This window comes from Salvelinus alpinus, chromosome 36, assembly GCF_045679555.1.
Source record: "Salvelinus alpinus chromosome 36, SLU_Salpinus.1, whole genome shotgun sequence".
Taxonomy (NCBI): Eukaryota; Metazoa; Chordata; class Actinopteri; order Salmoniformes; family Salmonidae; genus Salvelinus; species Salvelinus alpinus.
In genome coordinates, this window is record NC_092121.1 from 17086466 (window position 1) to 17108150 (window position 21685).

Here is a 21685-nt window from a genome sequence, read left to right on the forward strand (position 1 = left end):
CATGAATGATAAACTGGGGGTTCAAACCCTGAATGCATCGGACCGTACACCAAGGGTATGGCAGACAATTGCAATAATTACGTTGGTAACCAGTTTTATAATAGCAATAAGGCACCTTAGGTTTTTGTGATATATTGCTACGACTAAGGGCTGTATCCAGGCACTCCACGTTGCGTCGTGCTTAAGAACAGCCCTTAGCCATGGTAAATTGGCCATATACCACACCCCCTCGGGCCTTACTGCTTAAGAATAACATGATTTAACATGAGTCTTTTTCCTGGATGTTGCCCTGTAGTTGAGTCACTCAGAGACCCTGGCATTGTGTAGTAATAATGACCCACGTTACCCGGCGACAGTATGATGATGTCCTGGTCAATACACAGTAGTTCCACTTCAGTCCTCCACTGGCTTCACATGGGGAAATATTAACCAGGCATCTGGCAGAGTGGCAGCTGCTGGCATGGTGTATGAAGCTGTTTTCAAGCTGGTGAGGTGGTGACTTTGACAGCTGCCTTAGTGTTCCATTAGAAAGGCCCTCTGTGTCAAATATGATCAGGAGAAGAGAATGAGAGGATGGACGATGCAAATTGCCTGAGATCATTAACCTTTGAGATATTTTACTAGAGCTCATCATGATGTTTAACAGCTCTCCACATCAGATCAGGTTTTTATGGGATGATTGACACAGGTGCTGAAGAGACAGTGAAGCTCTCTTGACAGGGGTTTAGGTAAATAGTAAATATGGGTTAATATCAGGTAAGTATGAACTGAAAACGGCTACAGAAGAGTGAAATAAGTGTTATTCTTTTTTTGCCAGGTGTGATTTTGGTTGGTTTGTGCATCCCAGGTATAAACAAGGTCTGTCAGTTTTAGTGGCAGTTCTTTGTCAGGAATATGGTTGAGGTGTTGCAGCTGTGTGGTGCCAGTTAAACAGAAGCTGTGGTGATACTGTACCTTATCTGGCATATACTGCTTCCTGAGAGGGTAATATGTTATGGTGAACCGGGTTATATGATGCTCTGGGTGGGGGCTGTCAAATCTGTAACTTTCAGAAGAGATAGATTAAGAAAGAAGCATCGCCAGCAGCTGCTGATAGTTGAGTATATCAGGCTTAATGATGTGGGTTAACAGTTGTGTGTCGATAAACTGTACTCTTAGAAAAAAGGGTTCTAAAAGGGTTCTTCAGTTGTCCCCATAGGAGAACCCTTTTTGGTTCCAGGTAGAACCCTTTTGGGTTCCATGTAGAACCCTCTGTGGAAAGGGTTCTATGTGGAACCCAAAAGGGTTCTACCTGGAACTAAAAGGGTCTACCTAGTACCAAAAAGGGTTATACAAAGGGTTCTCCAATGGGACAGCCGAAGAACCCTTTTAGGGTCTAGATAGCACCTTTTTACAGGTTCGCTTGTTGGCGTGTGTGTTGGTTTGTTAGCATGTTCAGGCTGGTTAGTTAGTGTGTGCAGTAGGCCTACAGTGGTTTTCTTGCCCTCAGTAGAGTGTATGCAGCCAAAATTCACATTCTACAGCACAACAGCAGAGTCATGTCTTAATTGTAAATCTAACAATGACTCAATAATCCATGCCTTCTGGGAATGCTATACATCTGGAAGTTATGGACGAAGAGAAACAAGATGGTGCAGTTTGAGGCCATGAGAGGGATGCAGATGCTGGAGAAGGGGGTGTGAGCAGGTGGGTCTGGGTAGGTGTGATGTCGTTGATGTTTGTGTATGTTTCGTATAGTTAAAAAATGTATATAATAATCATACACATTTTTTGAGTGTAGGCAAACAGAGAGAAGAAGTGTGTCTCGGCTTGAGGTTAGATGCAATTGAAAGCCCCATACGTAGCAGGAAGGAAGAAATGGGCTGAAGCAGAGGATGCTAAGTCTCATTCTCTCCAATGACCTACAGTGGGGAGAACAAGTATTTGATACACTGCCGATTTTGCAGGTTTTCCTACTTACAAAGCATGTAGAGGTCTGTAATTTTTATCATAGGTACACTTCAACTGTGAGAGACGGAATCTAAAACAAAAATCCAGAAAATCACATTGTATGATTTTTAAGTAATTAATTTGCATTTTATTGCATGACATAAGTATTTGATCACCTACCAACCAGTAAGAATTCCGGCTCTCACAGACCTGTTAGTTTTTCTTTAAGAAGCCCTCCTGTTCTCCACTCATTACCTGTATTAACTGCACCTGTTTGAACTCGTTACCTGTATAAAAGACACCTGTCCACACACTCAATCAAACAGACTCCAACCTCTCCACAATGGCCAAGACCAGAGAGCTGTGTAAGGACATCAGGGATAAATTGTAGACCTGTACAAGGCTGGGATGGGCTACAGGACAATAGGCAAGCAGCTTGGTGAGAAGCCAACAACTGTTGGCACAATTATTAGAAAATGGAAGAAGTTCAAGATGACGGTCAATCACCCTCGGTCTGGGGCTCCATGCAAGATCTCACCTCGTGGGGCATCAATGATCATGAGGAATGTGAGGGATCAGCCCAGAACTACACGGCAGGACCTGGTCAATGACCTGAAGAGAGCTGGGACCACAGTCTCAAAGAAAACCATTAGTAACACACTACGCCGTCATGGATTAAAATCCTGCAGCGCACGCAAGGTCCCCCTGCTCAAGCCAGCGCATGTCCAGGCCCGTCTGAAGTTTGCCAATGACCATCTGGATGATCCAGAGGAGGAATGGGAGAAGGTCATGTGGTCTGATGAGACAAAAATAGAGCTTTTTGCTCTAAACTCCACTCGCCGTGTTTGGAGGAATAGAAGGATGAGTACAACCCCAAGAACACCATCCCAACCGTGAAGCATGGAGGTGGAAACATCATTCTTTGGGGATGCTTTTCTGCAAAGGGGACAGGACGACTGCACCGTATTGAGGGGAGGATGGATGGGGCCATGTATCGCGAGATCTTGGCCAACAACCTCCTTCCCTCAGTAAGAGCATTGAAGATGGGTCGTGGCTGGGTCTTCCAGCATGACAACGACCCGAAACACACAGCCAGGGCAACTAAGGAGTGGCTCCGTAAGAAGCATCTCAAGGTCCTGGAGTGGCCTAGCCAGTCTCCAGACCTGAACCCAATAGAAAATCTTTGGAGGGAGCTGAAAGTCCGTATTGCCCAGCGACAGCCCCGAAACCTGAAGGATCTGGAGAAGGTCTGTATGGAGGATTGGGCCAAAATCCCTGCTGCAGTGTGTGCAAACCTGGTCAAGAACTACAGGAAACGTATGATCTCTGTAATTGCAAACAAAGGTTTCTGTAGCAAATATTAAGTTCTGGTTTTCTGATGTATCAAATACTTATGTCATGCAATAAAATGCTAATTAATTACTTAAAAATCATACAATGTGATTTTCTGGATTTTTGTTTTAGATTCCGTATCTCACAGTTGAAGTGTACCTATGATAAAAATTACAGACCTCTACATGCTTTGTAAGTAGGAAAACCTGCAAAATCGGCAGTGTATCAAATACTTGTTCTCCCCACTGTACCTGCTCCAAAGGTCCCCTTCCTAGACTTGGACTGGATGACGATGACATGATGGCTGTTCTATTTTTGCATCAGGCCATAGTAAAACATCTGGCACAATTGGCAGTCAGGGAAAGCCTGGTTTTGAATTATGACTCAAATGCTTTTAGTCAGTTTCAAGTAAGACCCCAAGGTTTGTTAATGTGTTCGAAAGTGTTCCACTTGTTCATATGAAACTAGGGCTTCTGGTTGAGCCCACGTGTCAACAGTCGTCGGCCACAGATGATGGTGATCACAATATTTTTTCTTCCCTAAAAAGAAGATACAGATGGTTCTTGGTAAGGTACTGCTTCTCCTCCCTCCTGTCACCTCCATATAGAGGGTGTTAGTGAGTCCCTCCATGAGAATGACAGAGGACTTTTCCCAATATGGCGTCTGTGAGCGCACTGGCAGCGCCATTGAGGCCATCTCCATTTTGAAGTAGTCAGTTTTCTTCTTCTACTACTTCAATGAGTTGGTAAACAAACTGAAAGGTTGCATACTGCAGCTGGAGTGTGTTGTCTGAACAGGTATAAAGCCAACATTGGTGATTTACTGTCACTTGCAGTTATGGAATGTTTGCTCAGGTCCCACCTGATGACCTGGATGGAATTATGTGATCCTTCCATAACTTCAAAATGGTGAAAGTCCTCAATGGCGCTGCCCTTGCGAAAAGGGGCTTTCCGGGCACTAGAGTCCTCTATCATTCTCCCTGGTGACAGCCAATGACCTGTCAGAACAGCTCTGACCACTGACTTACTGTAAGTCACAGTTTTAGAAAGGGATGAGCCTCTGTACGCCTGTGTGCCTCTAAATCCTCGTAGCTGTAAAACAGTGCTGTCACATTTGCTTGATGGTTTCGGTAACCAGCATGTAGAAATACCCATTAGACACCGTCGCTAATTTACACTGGAAGTGTAGTCAAACCAATTCATTATTGTCAGTCAAGGTGTGGGCAGGATGGAAAATGGCTGTTTGTTTTTTCTACGTCTTCTGTGTGGTAGATGTGAGTGCTGTAACCAGTGGGACTGCAGATGTAGGGTGTGTATCTGTATTGTGTATTTATTTATCTTGCATATGAGGAAGTTGACTACAGAGGGAAGAGTATGCTTCAGGAAAGAAGTAGCAGTTCCTGTGCTGCGTACTTCCCCTCATGATAGAAAAGTTTGTGTCATCTTCATCCAGTGAACGTGTTCAGCTAGGAACCCATTCTCTTCCACTCACTGTATGTCAAATCTATGCCTAAGAATTTAAAATAGTCCACAAAGCACAATACTTTCTCTGGCTTTGAAAATGCTTACTAGTATGGTTATTTCTGATGATTCAGGATATGCAAAACTTTGTCATTTATTCACATAAATGTTAATACTAACTGTGTTGTAACTGTTGTCTCAGTTTCTCTCCCTGTATTAACTGTTATTCAGAAGGTGTTGCTTCTCAGTTGACTGGAGATATGAGGTTCCTGTGTGGGACCCCAGACCCCAGAGATTATGCCTGTTAGAAACCTCCTCATATAGAAGTCAACACAAGGTGATGTAGATATGTAGGTGTGGGGGATAGAGATGAGAGCATGGATATTCCTGAGAGGTCACTGAACTCAACGTGATTGGAGCACAAAGTGCCCATATGTGAGATCTCTGGGAGCTTTAAAGGAACATGTTGTTTAAGGTAAAGGCTTAGAAACAACTATTCAGGAGTTGTAGTACACAGTATTCCTATTTACAGTATATAATTAGCACAGGAATTTTTCATTTCCTAAAACAAGATAAAGCTTAATATGCTTAATATGATGTAATTAATTTAATTGAATGTTAACTATGTAATAGTTGGTCACCGTAATCTTCCCCCACCTGAGTGGTTACCATGACCAAACCCTTTACTTTTGGAATTTGGAACCAGTAACTGCCTTTCCCGAGTTGGACGTACTTTCCAACGTTCTTCTCCCACATTCTCCAAATATTATGTCTTGATAGAGAGAACTAGGTTCTGGGAACCATTCAAAACAAAATAAAGAGTGAAAAGATTAGACAAATATTTCTGACCTGAGACTGAACTCAGGTCACGGCTAAGCTTATCTAAAACAAATATTGGTTTCATGTGGGAGACTTTTATAATACAGAGGCAGACAGACAGTCACCCTAATTTTTCCAATAGCACACCATGGCATTTGCTATGGGTGTTCCCTATATTCTGTCAAAGCTGGGTTGTGTTTTCTCCCGTTTAGTGCCTAAGGAATGTGACACAGGCTATTGCGCAGGGGGGGGTGACTGTAAACTGTCTGTTTGGGCTGACTGTTTTAAAAGCTGACCACTGCAGGTGACTGTTGTTCTTATGGTATCTTCCATGCGTTACTCCCTTCCTGCAGTGGAGAGGATGAATGTACACACACACACACACACACACACACACACACACACACACACACACACACACACACACACACACACACACACACACACACACACACACACACACACACACACACACACACACACACACACACACACAGGACATGCAGTAGGAGTGAAGCACGGTTTCCTCCCCAGTAGAAGGCCCTGGTTTGTGTGTGTGTGCAGCAGATTCCACAGATTCCGTGCCCTCCCGGAGATTCTTCCCTGCTCCTGACACAAACTGTCTTCTGTTATCCCAGCCACCCTGCCATGGTCCCTTTCTGTTGGTTGGCAGGGACGCTCAACGTTGGCTAGTTGACCTCATCCTTCCTGGCTGTGTTCCGCTGTGACTGTCTGTTATTAAAGCTGCAATATGTAACTTTTTTGGGAGACCTGTCCAAATGCACATAGAAATGATAGTTATAGATCTGTCATTCTCATTGAAAGCAAGTCTAAGAAGCGGTAGATCTGTTCTATGTGTTCTATTTCTATGCTTCCCTTTCTTAAATGTGATTTTTGGGTCTTTTACTTTTGGTTTTGTACACCAGCTTCAAATAGTTAAAACACTGTATGTTTTGGTTATGGAAAATATATTTCACAGCAGTTTCGATGGTACAATGATTTTCTACACTATACTTGCTTGTTTTGTTACATTAACTGACATTAGGACTAGCTATTTGAATTTTAGCAACCAGGAAATGCCGGAGCAATTTCTGCATAGTCCACCTTCAGAGGACTAGGACTCCAATTGTACTAAAACAGATCTGTGTTTGTCAGACACTGTGCTTAGTGCTCATCTGTAAAATGTGTGGTAAGACTTGTGCAGTGGACAGTCAATGGGATCTACATACCAGAAGGACATCCTCAAGCCATGCTGTATTTTTCTTATCTTACATGACCTTCCATGACCCCGTGTTTCTAGCCTTCAGTTTGTAGGACGCAGGTGCACCCTCAGTTGCTCTTCTTCATTTTGAAGGGAAAATCCTTTGTGGCATACAGTTTGCAGTTTGCGTTTAATTATGTAGCAAAACGGAGATTTCACACCAAAAACAGGAAGCAGAGAAACCACTGTAACCAGCCTTTTCAGTTTAACCAGGACTTTGGCCTTCGGGTATAGAGGGACCACACCAAGAATTACTCAGGGAGAATTAAGTTCCAATTAATGTGCTTTTCCTGCATACTTTCCAATTTTCTCTTCTGTCCTCTACTTTCCCTCTAAATATGCTTGTTTCATCCTTATTAAAGTATTTATTATTTATTATCTTAATTTATTATATAAATACGTTGTGACAGTTGATTTTGATTTACTCACAGTTTGGAATGTATATTTTATATGGAGGTCTGGAATGAAGAACATGGAGGAGAATCAGACCAGATTAACATGTAAGATGGTTGTCAGTTTCATCAGATGCAGAGGTACTCAACTTAAGTCTGATTGGCAGGATCAGTGTTTGGCACACTCCTGTTGCTCCCTATCCTCCTAGCCATGTTCAACTCTGTTCCTCCGACTAGAACCTCCTACAGAGACATGGAATGAATTCAGGGGGCAGTTGAGCCTCATTGAAGCTCTGGCCAGCCCCAGCGTTATTGATGTTGTCTCAGAGAGGATCAGTATTTGTCTTTGACAGCAAGAATGGTCTACTGAACAGTCTAGTCTCTTTATGACTAGTTAGCGCTCAAGCTGTTGCATCTTGAGATGGCTGAGGGACCGTATGGGTTGTGGGGGAGGGGCTTTGCCTGGGCCCTTCCTGAAAGCGGGAAGCAGGTGGAGTCTTCAGGAAACCTGTCTTTTCCTGGACCTCTACTCCACAGAAGGAGAGGCTGCGGCTCGTTGGAAGGGGGAAGGCTTTGTGTGCGATTCCTTAAACAAAAGGCTTCTTCCGTTCTGAGTCTCAGTGATGACAGCACTCCACCCAGCAGCCTGCCCCTGCCCCTTTTTTTTTACTCACTGATTGGACTGGCAAATACAGCACTCTGCTCCTCCTTAAGACTGCAATCAACTTACATAAGACAAACGCTATTGGTCATTCATGACTGCTCCGCTTTGATGTCGTGTGTGTGTGTGTGTGTGTGTGATTGGCTGATGGATTCTAGAATCTCTATTATACAGTTGAAGTCGGAAGTTTACATACACGTAGGTTGGAGTCATTAAAACTGTTTTTTCAACCACTCCACAAATTTCTTGTTAACAAACTATAGTTTTGGCAAGTCGGTTAGGACATCTACTTTGTGCGTGACACAAGTAATTTTTCCAACAATTGTTTACAGACAGATTATTTCTCTTATAATTCACTGTATCACAATTCCAGTGGGTCAGAAGTTTACATACACTAAGTTGACTGTGACTTTAAACAGCTTGGAAAATTACAGAAAATGATGTCATGGCTTTAGAAGCTTCTGATAGGCTAATTGACATAATTTGAGTCAATTGGAGGTGTACCTGTGGATGTATTTCAAAGCCTACCTTCAAACCCAGTGCCTCTTTACTTGAAATCATGGGAAAATCTAAAGAAATCAGCCAAGACCTCAGAAATGTTTTCGTAGACCTCCACAAGTCTGGTTCATCCTTGGGAGCAATTTCCAAATGCCTGAAGGTACCACGTTCATCTGTACAAACAATAGTATGCAAGTATAAACACCATGGGACCACGTAGCCATCATACTTCTCAGGAAGGAGACGCGTTCTGTCTCCTAGAGATGAACCTACTTTGGTGCGAAAAGTGCAAATCAATCCCAGAACAACAGCAAAGGACCTTGTGAAGATGCTGGAGGAAACAGGTACAAACGTATCTATATCCACAGTAAAACGAGTCCTATATCGACATAACCTGAGAGGCCGCTCAGCATGGAAGAAGCCACTGCTCCAAAACCGCCATAAAAAAGCCAGATTACGGTTTGCAACTGCACATGGGGACGAAGATCATACTTTTTGGAGAAATGTCCTCTGGTCTGATGAAACAAAAATAATACTGTTTGGCCATAATGACCATTGTTATGTTTGGAGGTTAAAAGGGGGATGCTTACAAGCCGAAGAACACCATCCCAACCGTGAAGCACGGGGTTGGCAGCATCATGTTGTGGGGGTGCTTTGCTGCAGGAGGGACTGATGCACTTCACAAAATAGATGGCATCATGAGGGAGAAAATTCTGTGGATATTGAAGCAACATCTCAAGACATCAGTCAGGAAGTTAAAGCTTCGTCGCAAATGTGACTTCCAAATGGACAATGACCCCAAGCATACTTCCAAAGTTGTGGAAAAATGGCTTAAGGACAACAAAGTCAAGGTATTGGAGTGGCCATCACAAAGCCCTGACCTCAAACCTATAGAACATTTGTGGGCAGAACTGAAAAAGTGTGTGCGAGCAAGGAGGCCTACAAACCTGACTCAGTTACAGCAGCTCTGTCAGGAGGAATGGGCCAAAATTCACCCAACTTATTGTGGGAAGCAAGTTAAACAATTTAAAGGCAATGCTACCAAATACTAATTGAGTGTATGTACACTTCTGACCCACTCGGAATGTGATGAAAGAAATAAAAGCTGAAATAAATCATTCTCTCTACTATTATTCTGACATTTCACATTCTTAAAATAATGTGGTGATCCTAACTGACCTAAGACAGGGAATTTTTACTAGGATTAAATGTCAGGAATTGTGAAAAACTGAGTTTAAATGTATTTGGCTAAGGTGTATGTAAACTTCCTACTTCAACTGTAGGTCTCAATCAAAGTCTCGTCAAAAGTGTATTTGGGAAAACTGATTACGTCAATAATCATATTGGCCAATAGGGGGAGTATGGGGTTGTTGGGTCAGAGAGACATTGATTATGATTGTGTCATTTGTTTGGCTCCTGTTCTATATCTGTGCTGTATTTAAATCTGCACCTACATTTGAACATTCCCTGAGGCTTTGTCCCCTTACTAAAAAAAGACACTACTTGTGTTCTCTTACCGACGGATGGGAGTAGCTGGACTTGGTCGAGTTTTTTCCTGGATGACAATACAGTGCTATGTCTTCCTGTCATCTCAGAGAGGCAGGAGAACAGGGGTCACCTCCCAGCCTGCTATTGTCCTGCCCTGGGCTCACTGGGCTGACTGGGCTCACACAACGCAGGGGCCTGGCCCTCAGGAACTGGCCCTTCCTCAGGCCGGGGTAGTGGCTCCATGCCTCCTGGCTCCTGCCCTGCCCCTCGCAGTCCTCCCTACACCAACACAGCTCCAGTCACATGCTCTGTACACCCTCCTATTCTGTCAGACTCCTTTCCTTCCTCTGGTATAATTTTAGTCTGATTTGATCATCAATGTCAGAGTCATGGTCTTAAATGTAGTCTATTACTGCATTTTATACCATATCAGCATACTGGACATATGGGAAGGGGAAGGAAGGGAAATGGAAGGGGATATCTAGTCAGTTGGCACAACTGAATCCATTCAACTGAAATGTGTCTTCCGCATTTAAACCAATCCCTTCACATCCACGTCAGTTGTAGTTGGGGGTTAACTGTCTTGATCAATGGCTTGGAGATTCAAACCAGCGACCTTTCGGTTACTGGCCCAATACCTCTAGGCTACCTGCCGCCCGATATTGGGATGTATTAGATATTAATGGTAAAGGAAAAACATATTTTTGTGAATGTGAATCATTTCTTGTAAGTTCTATGAATGTGATTCATTGTCTTAGCACAGGAAACCAGGAGATGGAAGGAGAAAGTAGATTCTCCAACAGGCTAATATTCAACTAACTGAGTTTCATCTCTTCATCAGGACGTGCAGAGTGAGCTCAGGCCGCGTCTGTGTGTGATCAAGAAGGGGCCTCATGGCTACGGCTTCAACCTGCACAGTGAGAAGGCCAGACCAGGCCAGTACATCAGAGCAGTGGATGAGGACTCACCTGCACAGAGGTCAGGCCTGCTGGCCAAGGACATGATAGTACAGGTACCTATCTAGCTCACCTTTGACCTCTGGCATCATGCTGTATTATTATTATTCTATGTATAGTAATAGTACATTACTATTGTTAGTAGTATTCAATGCACAGTACTATTATTACTGTATAGTAGTAAATTGAATAATATTGTATTAATGAAAATAATTATGTTTGTCATGCAAGCTTTTCTAAAACTACGGGACTTGTCTTTAATGGCCGTGGCACAATTCAGTCATGTTGAAGTTGAAGTGTGGAGTGAGGAGGACTGTGAGTGGTAGTAACAGTCTCTGTGTGGGGTCCTAATCTCATAGGAGGGGAGAGGTGGACACTGTCACTGGGAGTTAGCTCAGACTGGGATAATCCAGCTTTGTCACTGGTGACTTGTCTGCACTCCACCACCCCAGTCTATCCTGCTCATTACTCAGTACTGTAGAGCAGGGTGGGTGGGTGTGTATTGTCAGAGGTGTGTATGGCTGCCTGGCTGCCCTCATTCTACTCTAGCCACTGTTTTGTAAATGAGTTTCTGCTATACCCCAGCAGCCATGAGAGACTGCATAGAAAAGGAGAGAGGAAAGTGAAGAGAGTTGAATGCTTGAGACAGAGAGGGGTTTCCATCCCCCAGCGGACCCCACACCCCCACACTCCCACCACCCACTGAGGACTGTATTCTTTCTGTTAAATGGACAGCTATTGTTACTGCCCAAGCATGTATTGTTTTGTCTCCTTCCTGGGACTGTGGTAGACAGGCAGGCCCACCCTATGACCGACACAGATATACACACATGCACGCATTACACACATGCGCATACACACGTACACAGACACATAATTATTTTTTATATTTTTATGTAACCTTTATTTAATTAGGCAAGTCACGTACACATACACACATGCACAGACATGCACACACACGAAGATACGCACGCAAGCACACATGCACACACACACACGCACATGCACGCGCACGCGCACACACACACACACACACACACACACACACACACACACACACACACACACACACACACACACGTGCATAAAATACACACTTAGAGCTCACAGAACCCACACAAACAAAGTACACACATGCTATCTCAGCAGTGGTTCCTCAGAATGTTCAGCTGTCTGGGGAACAGATGACATTATGACATATGCTGGACCAATGGCCTGATGGCTGAGATGGTGTTGCTAGCACTCTCTGGCTACTAGCAGTTGTTGCTATCTAATAACCTACTGTATGAAGAGAAAGGAAAGTAGAATGTTTTGCACTCCTTTATGTTTTCTCTGAATTGTACACTGTTCTCTTCAGCAATGTTTCATTTGTATTCAGACTACGTACTACAGATTCTTATGCAACAGTGAAGAGTTTAACACTCATTTCTCAAGCCCCTGGGAGAGCTTCAGTTCCTCTCTGTGTGTGTGTGCAGCAGCATATTCTGTGTTTGTGTGGAGAGACAGGATTTCCTGCTGGACAACAGACTGATAATATTGAAAACTAGTCCTAGCTTTGATAAACAGGTTATCGTCCTCATTGTGAGAACAATGGAAATATGCAAGAAATAGTTTCCCATAAATAGTTAGTTACTTGAACAAACTATTGTGCTGATGTGAAAGGGAAACCTGTAGTTTTAGGCTGTTGGACTAGCCGTCACCGTTTTAGACTAGGTAAACTATAGTTACACTACTTATACAACCAAGGAGTTAATGCTTCATGAGCTGATTTGTGCAGACATGACTCTTGTGTCTGTGTGTGTTTTGAAGTTCCTTACACTCTCTCCCTCTCTCCCCCCTCTCTCTGTCTCTCCCCCCCTCTCCCCCTCTCTCTCTCCCACTCTCCCCCCTCTCCTCTCTTTCTCTCTCCCCTTCTCCCCCCTCTCTCTCTGCCCCCCTCTTTCTCCCCCTCTCTCTCTCCCTCTCGCCCCCCCTCTCTCTCTGTTTCGCTCCCCCCTCTCTCTCTCCCCCTCGCCCTCTCCCCCTCTCTGTCTCTCTCCCCCTCTCTGTCTCTCTCCCCATCTCTCCGTCTCTCCCCCTCTCTCTCCAGGTGAATGGTATGACAGTGGAGGGGAAGCAGCACTCGGAGGTGGTGGCAGCCATCAAGTCTGGTGGTGAGGAGACCTCTCTACTGGTTGTGGACACAGACACAGATGCCTTCTTCAGGAGGTGCAGAGTCGCTCCCACCCCAGAACACATCACAGGTGAGACCAGAGATCCACAAGAAAGGGCCAGAACTCAGTTGATGCAGTTTGGCTGAATTAGTCCTTTCTGTAGACATACGTGTCCAAGCATTCACACACAATGGACGTTATCAGCTTGCACCTTCCTCACTGTGTGTGTGAAGGACAGACCTCTGAAGCCCCTCACTCACACGATCCATGACGGACATGGGAATCATTATCAGATCTGAGTCAGCCTCACAGTGTAGGGAGCATTTTGCCTCTGCAATCACCTAATCATTTTTTTATTTAACCTTTATTTAACTAGGCAGGCAGGTAATGATTAAACCACTTACTTCTCCTTTAACAGCCTCATTCAATGTCTATAGTCCCCAGAGGTTTCTCTCTCAGGCCTGATCTCTTACCCCCCTGTCCCCCTGTCCTTGGTAAATACTAGCAGATTAAGGGTCTGTCTGACTGCTTGGCCAGGCTCCTCTGGTCCTCTCTCTCTGCCAAGGAACACAGACACAGAGACACACAGATACTGAGCTCATCTAATTTCCTGTCCCCTCACGTTGTTTGCTCGAGGTACAAAATCCTAACTCTTAGGTACGGATCTAGAATCAGCTTAACTTCCCTGAATGTCAACCACTATTAGGGGCTAAATGCAAACTTCCCCCAACTGTCTAGGGGCAACTTCCCCCAACAACCACTGAGCTCTTCACAAAGAGAAGGCTGTTGTACCTCTGAAAGCCCCTAGAGGGAGCCACAGCCTGTAAATTGATTCCAGTGCCGGAGAGTCTGGCTGAAGGTTGGCATTTATTGTCATGAATTTTGCCCTGGAGGCAGCTCTGCGGAGTAGTCACTAGCTGGCACAGCCACAGTCTTAAAATCAGATTTTTCACCTAACCTTAATCATAACCTTAACCACACTGCTAACCCTAACCTTAAAATAAGACCAAAAAGCACATCTTTGCTTTCATACATTTTTACAATATAGTCAATAATTACTTTGTAGCTGGCCCATCTAGCGGGAATTGTTTGTTTCTGCCTCCAAGGCAAGATTCATGACAATAAATGTCAAGCTGTGTTTGGCTTGGGAGGCCAACTGTGCCCAAGTAACACTTGTTGAAACAGGGCGGTGGCCCATGACAGCACTTGGCTGGCTACTCTGAGTGCCATTCTGATGCCAACGGCCTCATAGAACGATGATGCCAGCCCAGCCGACGCTATGACAACCATATGGGTGTGGAGGAAATCGGTGCCCTCTGTGTCTGGGACATGCATATTAGTCAGTGTGTGTGCTGCAAACACCCCCAAAGATGCTGTTTATTAAAAAGGTTACCTGTCTGTGCCATCTTATTAGTAAGATGGTGGGTAGAAGTACAGCATATTTATTTTTCATCTAACTAGGCAAGTCAGTTAAGAACAAATTCTTATTTACAATGACAGTGGGTTAAGTGACTTGTTCAGGGGCAGAACAACAGATTTTTACCTTGTCAGCTCTGGGATTTGATCTAGCAACCTTTCGGTTACTGGCCCAACACTCTAACCACTAGGCTACCTGCCGCCCCTGCCAGTTAGTGTGTTTCATGCTATTTGACCTAACTGGGAGTTTTATGCTTCTTTAGTGCACCAATACAAATACAGTAGCTGCTTTGTTGTGATAAGAATTTCCTCTGTTTTACATGGAGGAATGTTCTTGTATTCTGAGTCCACACTGGTTGTTTAGACAAGCATTTCGCTACACCCGCAATAACATCTGCTAAATATGTGTATGTGACCAATAACATTTGATTTGATTTGACAGCTATCCATTGGCACGGTTACACCTCAAAGTGTACTGATGATTGACATGCTGTGTCCTCTCCTCTGAATGAGTATAGAGAAGCAGTAAAAGGAGATAGAACTCCTGTTCCATCCAGGGGGATATATGGTCAGGTCTTAGTCCTATCTAACTTCCTTTGGTTTCTGCTATCGGCTTCTAAACCTGACTGAAAATTGCCCAACAGGAGCAAAATTCCATTGTTGCGTTGCCCAGGTAACTGCTCTCTCGTGTTGCCCACTCAGAGGGCACCGTGACTTTGGTACACACTCAAGCACGTACACGCACGCGCACACGCACACACACACACACATACATGTGTGCGCAAACACGCGGCCAGACACACACACACACATGGATGGACACACACTCCACACTCCCCTCTCGCCACCCCTCTGGCCAGCACTTGTGTTTGGTTTCCAAGGCGCTGGCTCCAAGTGGCCTCTCAGCCTGTAGTGTTAGCTGTATTGGGACTGAAGAGCCTCTTGTCCAAGTGCAAACAGTGAGGAGGGACCCAAGGAGCACAGAGGTACATAGAGACAGCTTCAACAGGTCTCAGAACAGCCCAGGGGGACGCAGACCAGGGTCAGGCTATCTTTAGATGATAACAGGTTACTATCTTAGTTCTCACCGATTGTCTGTCTGCCTGTGTGAGAGGAATTGAAGCATGGCAGGTAAGGGTCCGTCTTAGTATTCCACCAGCTCCGACCAGGGGTCAGTTGTTCATCAGTCAACTGTATCTGTTGTAGATCGACACATAGGTTTAGATATAGTGTATTGTCTCTTTCTGTGGTTGACTTAGCCAAGTGAAAACCATTCCTTAATATCCTTGTGTTAGAGGACAGTTTCTTACCGGGGCTATTTGATATAGGTAGGCTACTAGGGTACTGGGTTTCATATGCAGCAGCTTGTTTGGACGTGATGATGCTTGGCAGGTAACCAGGGTCAGAGAACATCTCTGTGAAGATGAACCCTGTTTGAATAATGGATGACCTACACATACCTGCGCTATGTAACAGAGTAGGTGTCGCTGGGATGAAACCTGAACTGGATAGGAGCCGTTCTCTGGAGCAGGGATATGAGTCACTCTGGAATTCTGTTCTGGTGTTTGACGGAGGTGGGACAGTTACAGGATATTTAGGACTGACTATAAGATTGGAGAATTGCCATGATTAGATGTTGTTGAATGGTTGTGAATAGCTGGTATGGAGGATGGAGTGTGAGTTTGTGTGGAGTCCAGGACTGAGCAGTGTTCTCTTCTGCTTTCAGGATCTTTGCCTGAGCCTGTTGTCAACGGAGACATGGAAAAGACGGTAAGACTTGGATGCCAAATACCTTATTGACCTAATATCATACAAAACTAACATTTGAGAGGGAAACAGCCAGCCAGCCAGCCAGCCAGCCAGACAGACAGACAGACAGACAGACAGACAGACAGACAGACAGACAGACAGACAGACAGACAGACAGACAGACAGACAGACAGACAGACAGACAGACAGACAGACAGACAGACAGACAGACAGACAGACAGACAGAGTTGCGCTCCCACAGAGTGGACTTCCAAAAACACTAGTCTTTTTTCCTGGCACTGTGGAGGTCACTGACAGGTCAGCCCCTAGAAATGAAACACTGTGGATGAACTGCTTCTGCTTTGGCACTGACAGGCACCCTATCAGCTGAGCATTCATAGGGAGTGGACTAGTATTATTTTATAGGACTGTAGAGTGTGTGTATTGCTTCATATAATTTACTTTGTGTTGGTTGGTTCTCATTCTCCCTCCAGCTCACTCATTAATGAATAAAACAGACTGTTTCCAGCAGGCAGGCTGGCCCAGGCAGGCTGGCCCAGGCAGGGAGGGTATCTTACTCTCTATGTTGATATTATATGTAAATCCTGTGTAATCTGAATACATTCACTCAGGAAGCCAGGAGAGCAGTCTACCCTGACAGAACAGAACCAGGTTCAGGTGTCTGTAATATACAGTAGCAGGGCTAGTGTAGCCCTCAATAGTGTGCTCAGAGCCTGGTAGACGGGTATAGAGGGTTCACATGGTAATGCTGGATAACAAGAAGCTGAAAGCAATACACTGTTGTTCAGGCATGGAGAATTCATCAGCACCATGTTAATCCCTCTGAGGTATTTGTACATAATCCCTTAGTACGGGGACAGACCAGCCCACACCTACCACCTACTGTACTGTAGACTCAGGAACAGAGAGAGAGATCTGGCATATGATAGCAGCCCACTGTATTATCTGGGGATTCTCTATTGTGTGTTGTGATATAATCTAGATATGGTCAGTGATTTGGAGGCTTGCCAAACAGGCAGATAAACCCAGAGTCGGGCCACTGGCCACAAACCGAAGAAGATTTCATTAGGTTAACTCCACTACATTAATAGTATGCTAATAGACTTCATATGTAAAGAAGACAGGCGCAGGTCAGTAGTGAGACCCTAGTCCTCAGTCATTGACCATTTTATGCCCCAAATCTAACAGTCAAAACATTGGACTAAGTGAGATGGGAGGCAGGGTAGAGAGGTGAGGGAAAGGTAGAGAGAGAGAGGAGTTGAGAGGTTGTAGAGAAGTTAGGGGGAGGTCACTCTCCATGGGGACGGTAGAAAGCGGATGTTTACGGTTTTCAGGGATGCAGTATTTTCAACCTAATTTATGTTTCCCCTGAAAAACAGAACGTTTTTTACGCCTGCTATCTTAGTTTAGGGTGAGGTAGGCACTGACATGGCAGAACAGGGTGATTGGGTCTTCTCTAATGCTCTGACCCCAGTAGGCTCTAGTAAACTGCTACTGCTGCCTCTACTGGCCTAGGGAGACATATCATACAACTTCCCAACCAGCATGGTCAGACAGTGTGTGTATGGGGCACAGGAAAGTCTGCCTCCCTGTGGGCAAACATAATATTGCAGCCAGACTCTCCATGGAGAGTTCTCTCAAACTTGACCCTCACTTTGGCTACTTGTATTTGATCTGATTTGTTGCTTGCTGTCTGTGTGTCCACTGCAGGTGAATGGAAATGGAAAACTGTCCAAAGAGGTGGAGCAGGACTCTAAGCTGTCAATCAGCCCGTCTCCAAGCAACACCTCCTCCAACGCCTCACTCACAACACCATCCACAGAGGTAAGTCCCTCCCTGAAAACGCATGTGAAGCAGCATTATAAAGCAGCTAAAGTCTCATGATCTGAATGTGTATCCATCTATACATTAATGTATAGTGTCTATTATTTGAGCACACTTGTAAAATAGGCTTTACTACAATATCAAAATATAAATGTCTTCTCTCTCTAGCCTTGTTTATACTTGGTGTTAACATGTGTCCTTTGTCGGGATCTTATCCACATTCTTATTGGGTCCACATTGTAGCCGTTGCATCTACATCTCTTATCCGTCTATTGTGTCCACATTGTGACCAGATATCCTGGTCCCTCCCTGTATGAAAATGATTTGACAGATATTCTTTCAAAATAATATGTATTTATTTTAAGATACATTAATGCCATAAGTCAATGGCGTCACCTGTGAATTATTTTAGAGGGCGGGATAATGATTTAAATGGTTTCACTATCCAGATCTGTTTACACTTGCGTGTGTGACGCAAGATCAGATCACAATCAGTTCACAATGTGTCTTTTAGTCATCTACACCTGTCTAAATATGCTGGCAAAATCAGAATGCGGACAAGATCAGTACAGAGTACTCATGTTTAGAACCAGGTATAAACAGGGCTTGTGTCTCTTGTGCTTTCTCTCTCTACTTCTGCTCCTCTCTCACACTCTCTTTTGACCCCTCTCTCTCCTCCCTGGTTGGTCAGTTGTCTGAGCCAGTGATCATGGGCGCCATCCCGGGTCTGAACCTGTCCCTGCAGCAGGTCAAGGAGCGTGCTCACCAGAAACGCTCCAACAAGAGGGCCCCGCCCATGGACTGGAGCAAGAAAAATGAACTGTTCAGCAACCTGTAGATAGAGCACCTCGCCCTGCACACAGCCACATACAGTAGATACTCACAGAGAGGGTTGTTCTAAGCCCCATGTTTTCTATGACTCATTAAAACCAGCAGTTTAACTATTGGTGAGGGAGAATACAGGTATATGTATGTAAAATATATACACAGATATTTGTATTATATTCCAGATGCTATAAATGTGCTACCAATATCTAGACGAATATGCCAATGTTGGAAAGGAAACAGCTACATCAGATCAGAATCTTTGTATTGTGATTTGAAAAATCAGTTTTTAAGTATTCCATTTCATGTGTCTAGGTGGTTGTGTGTGTTTTGTACCTGGGTGTGTATGCCCAGAAGACCCTGGAAGTCCCTGCTGGTCATAGCCTGGTGCCTGTCGGTATAGTGGAGTAGGTCTCTCTTATGGCCATTCCTCTACACGTTAATCAGTCATTGAAACACATTAAACAATATTTTTCTCGCCTTAAATGAGAATGGGACCAGCCACTTACAGTGGGGAGAACAAGTATTTGATACACTGCCGATTTTGCAGGTTTTCCTACTTACAAAGCATGTAGAGGTCTGTCATTTCTATCATAGGTACACTTCAACTGTGAGAGACGGAATCTAAAACAAAAATCCAGAAAATCACATTGTATGATTTTTAAGTAATTAATTTGCATTTTATTGCATGACATAAGTATTTGATACATCAGAAAAGCAGAACTGAATATTTGGTACAGAAACCTTAGTTTGCAATTACAGAGATCATACGTTTCCTGTAGTTCTTGACCAGGTTTGCACACACTGCAGCAGGGATTTTGGCCCACTCCTCCATACAGACCTTCTCCAGATCCTTCAGGTTTCGGGGCTGTCGCTGGGCAATACGGACTTTCGGCTCCCTCCAAAGATTTTCTATTGGGTTCAGGTCTGGAGACTGGCTAGGCCACTCCAGGACCTTGAGATGCTTCTTACGGAGCCACTCCTTAGTTGCCCTGGCTGTGTGTTTCGGGTCGTTGTCATGCTGGAAGACCCAGCCACGACCCATCTTCAATGCTCTTACTGAGGGAAGGAGGTTGTTGGTCAAGATCTCGCGATACATGGCCCCATCCATCCTCCCTTCAATACGGTGCAGTCGTCCTGTCCCCTTTGCAGAAAAGCATCCCCAAAGAATGATGTTTCCACCTCCATGCTTCACGGTTGGGATGGTGTTCTTGGGGTTGTACTCATCCTTCTATTCCTCCAAACACGGCGAGTGGAGTTTAGAGCAAAAAGCTCTATTTTTGTCTCATCAGACCACATGACCTTCTCCCATTCCTCCTCTGGATCATCCAGATGGTCATTGGCAAACTTCAGACGGGCCTGGACATGCGCTGGCTTGAGCAGGGGGACCTTGCGTGCGCTGCAGGATTTTAATCCATGACGGCGTAGTGTGTTACTAATGGTTTTCTTTGAGACTGTGGTCCCAGCTCTCTTCAGGTCATTGACCAGGTCCTGCCGTGTAGTTCTGGGCTGATCCCTCACATTCCTCATGATCATTGATGCCCCACGAGGTGAGATCTTGCATGGAGCCCCAGACCGAGGGTGATTGACCGTCATCTTGAACTTCTTCCATTTTCTAATAATTGTGCCAACAGTTGTTGCCTTCTCACCAAGCTGCTTGGCTATTGTCCTGTAGCCCATCCCAGCCTTGTACAGGTCTACAATTTATCCCTGATGTCCTTACACAGCTCTCTGGTCTTGGCCATTGTGGAGAGATTGGAGTCTGTTTGATTGAGTGTGTGGACAGGTGTCTTTTATACAGGTAACGAGTTCAAACAGGTGCAGTTAATACAGGTAATGAGTGGAGAACAGGAGGGCTTCTTAAAGAAAAACTAACAGGTCTGTGAGAGACGGAATTCTTACTGGTTGGTAGGTGATCAAATACTTATGTCATGCAATAAAATGCAAATTAATTACTTAAAAATCATACAATGTGATTTTCTGGATTTTTGTTTTAGATTCCGTCTCTCACAGTTGAAGTGTACCTATGATAAAAATGACAGACCTCTACATGCTTTGTAAGTAGGAAAACCTGCAAAATCGGCAGTGTATCAAATACTTGTTCTCCCCACTGTACATACCTGTCTAGTCTATCACCTTTCAGGGACCAAATAGCAAGCCTCTTCACACTTCCAGTCAGATGCAAATGTCTTTCATGTAGCTGAGCTTTGTGTCAGTCGAGCTTCAGAAGACATTTGCTTCTGACTGGAAGTGTGCGGAGACTTTTTCATGTTTCTCCAGTTTTTGCCTTCAGCACCTTCACTAATCAGCTCTGGGTGTGTGGTAGATTCTATTATCGGCAAACTTTTTAGGGACCAAAAACCTGATGAACGACAACCACTGACAGTCAGTCAATGGGGAATGATATGTTGGTGCGGTGTCCATCCATACCAGTCTTACTTCAATAAATATGAAGGCTGAAAACCTTCCATAGCATTGCCATTATCACTGTATATTGCGATACTTTTCATTTCAGAGTTTTTTTATTGCCATTGTCAAAATGCTTTGAGGTTTTCACGTTTACGTAGATGTACTTAAACATAATTTCTTTCTTTAATAAGAATATAAACGTTCGCCTCACTAAATGTTATGTGTATGTTCAGTATTGAGAATGACTGAGATTCACTATTTTGACTTTGAATTGTATGGGGGTGTCATGCTCTTTAACTGTTCATGTTATTTCTATACTGTATTAAATTGTAGATCTCACCATTGTTGTCCCATGATTCTCCATTTAAATTAAGACTACAGTAACAAATGTTAGGAATCTATTTCTGTGCTATGAAGGTGTACATGAAATGCACCCACTCTTAAAAGGCTTCTGGATATTTAAATCCAGAAATGAACGAGAGAAGTCCACAG

General features: G+C 44.3%; 1 protein-coding gene across 1 annotated transcript in view; it reads left to right on the plus strand.

The window, feature by feature from the left end:
* LOC139565081 (Na(+)/H(+) exchange regulatory cofactor NHE-RF1-like) overlaps positions 1 to 21532 on the plus strand; it is a 37887-nt gene extending 16355 nt beyond the window's left edge. The window contains exons 2-6 of the mRNA XM_071385144.1: positions 10682 to 10852; positions 12886 to 13039; positions 16092 to 16135; positions 17846 to 17959; positions 18651 to 21532. Of these exons, the coding sequence (XP_071241245.1) occupies positions 10682 to 10852; positions 12886 to 13039; positions 16092 to 16135; positions 17846 to 17959; positions 18651 to 18797 (630 nt within the window). The 3' untranslated portion in view covers positions 18798 to 21532. The remainder of the gene's footprint in view (positions 1 to 10681; positions 10853 to 12885; positions 13040 to 16091; positions 16136 to 17845; positions 17960 to 18650) is intronic.
* The last annotated feature ends 153 nt before the right edge of the window (positions 21533 to 21685 follow it).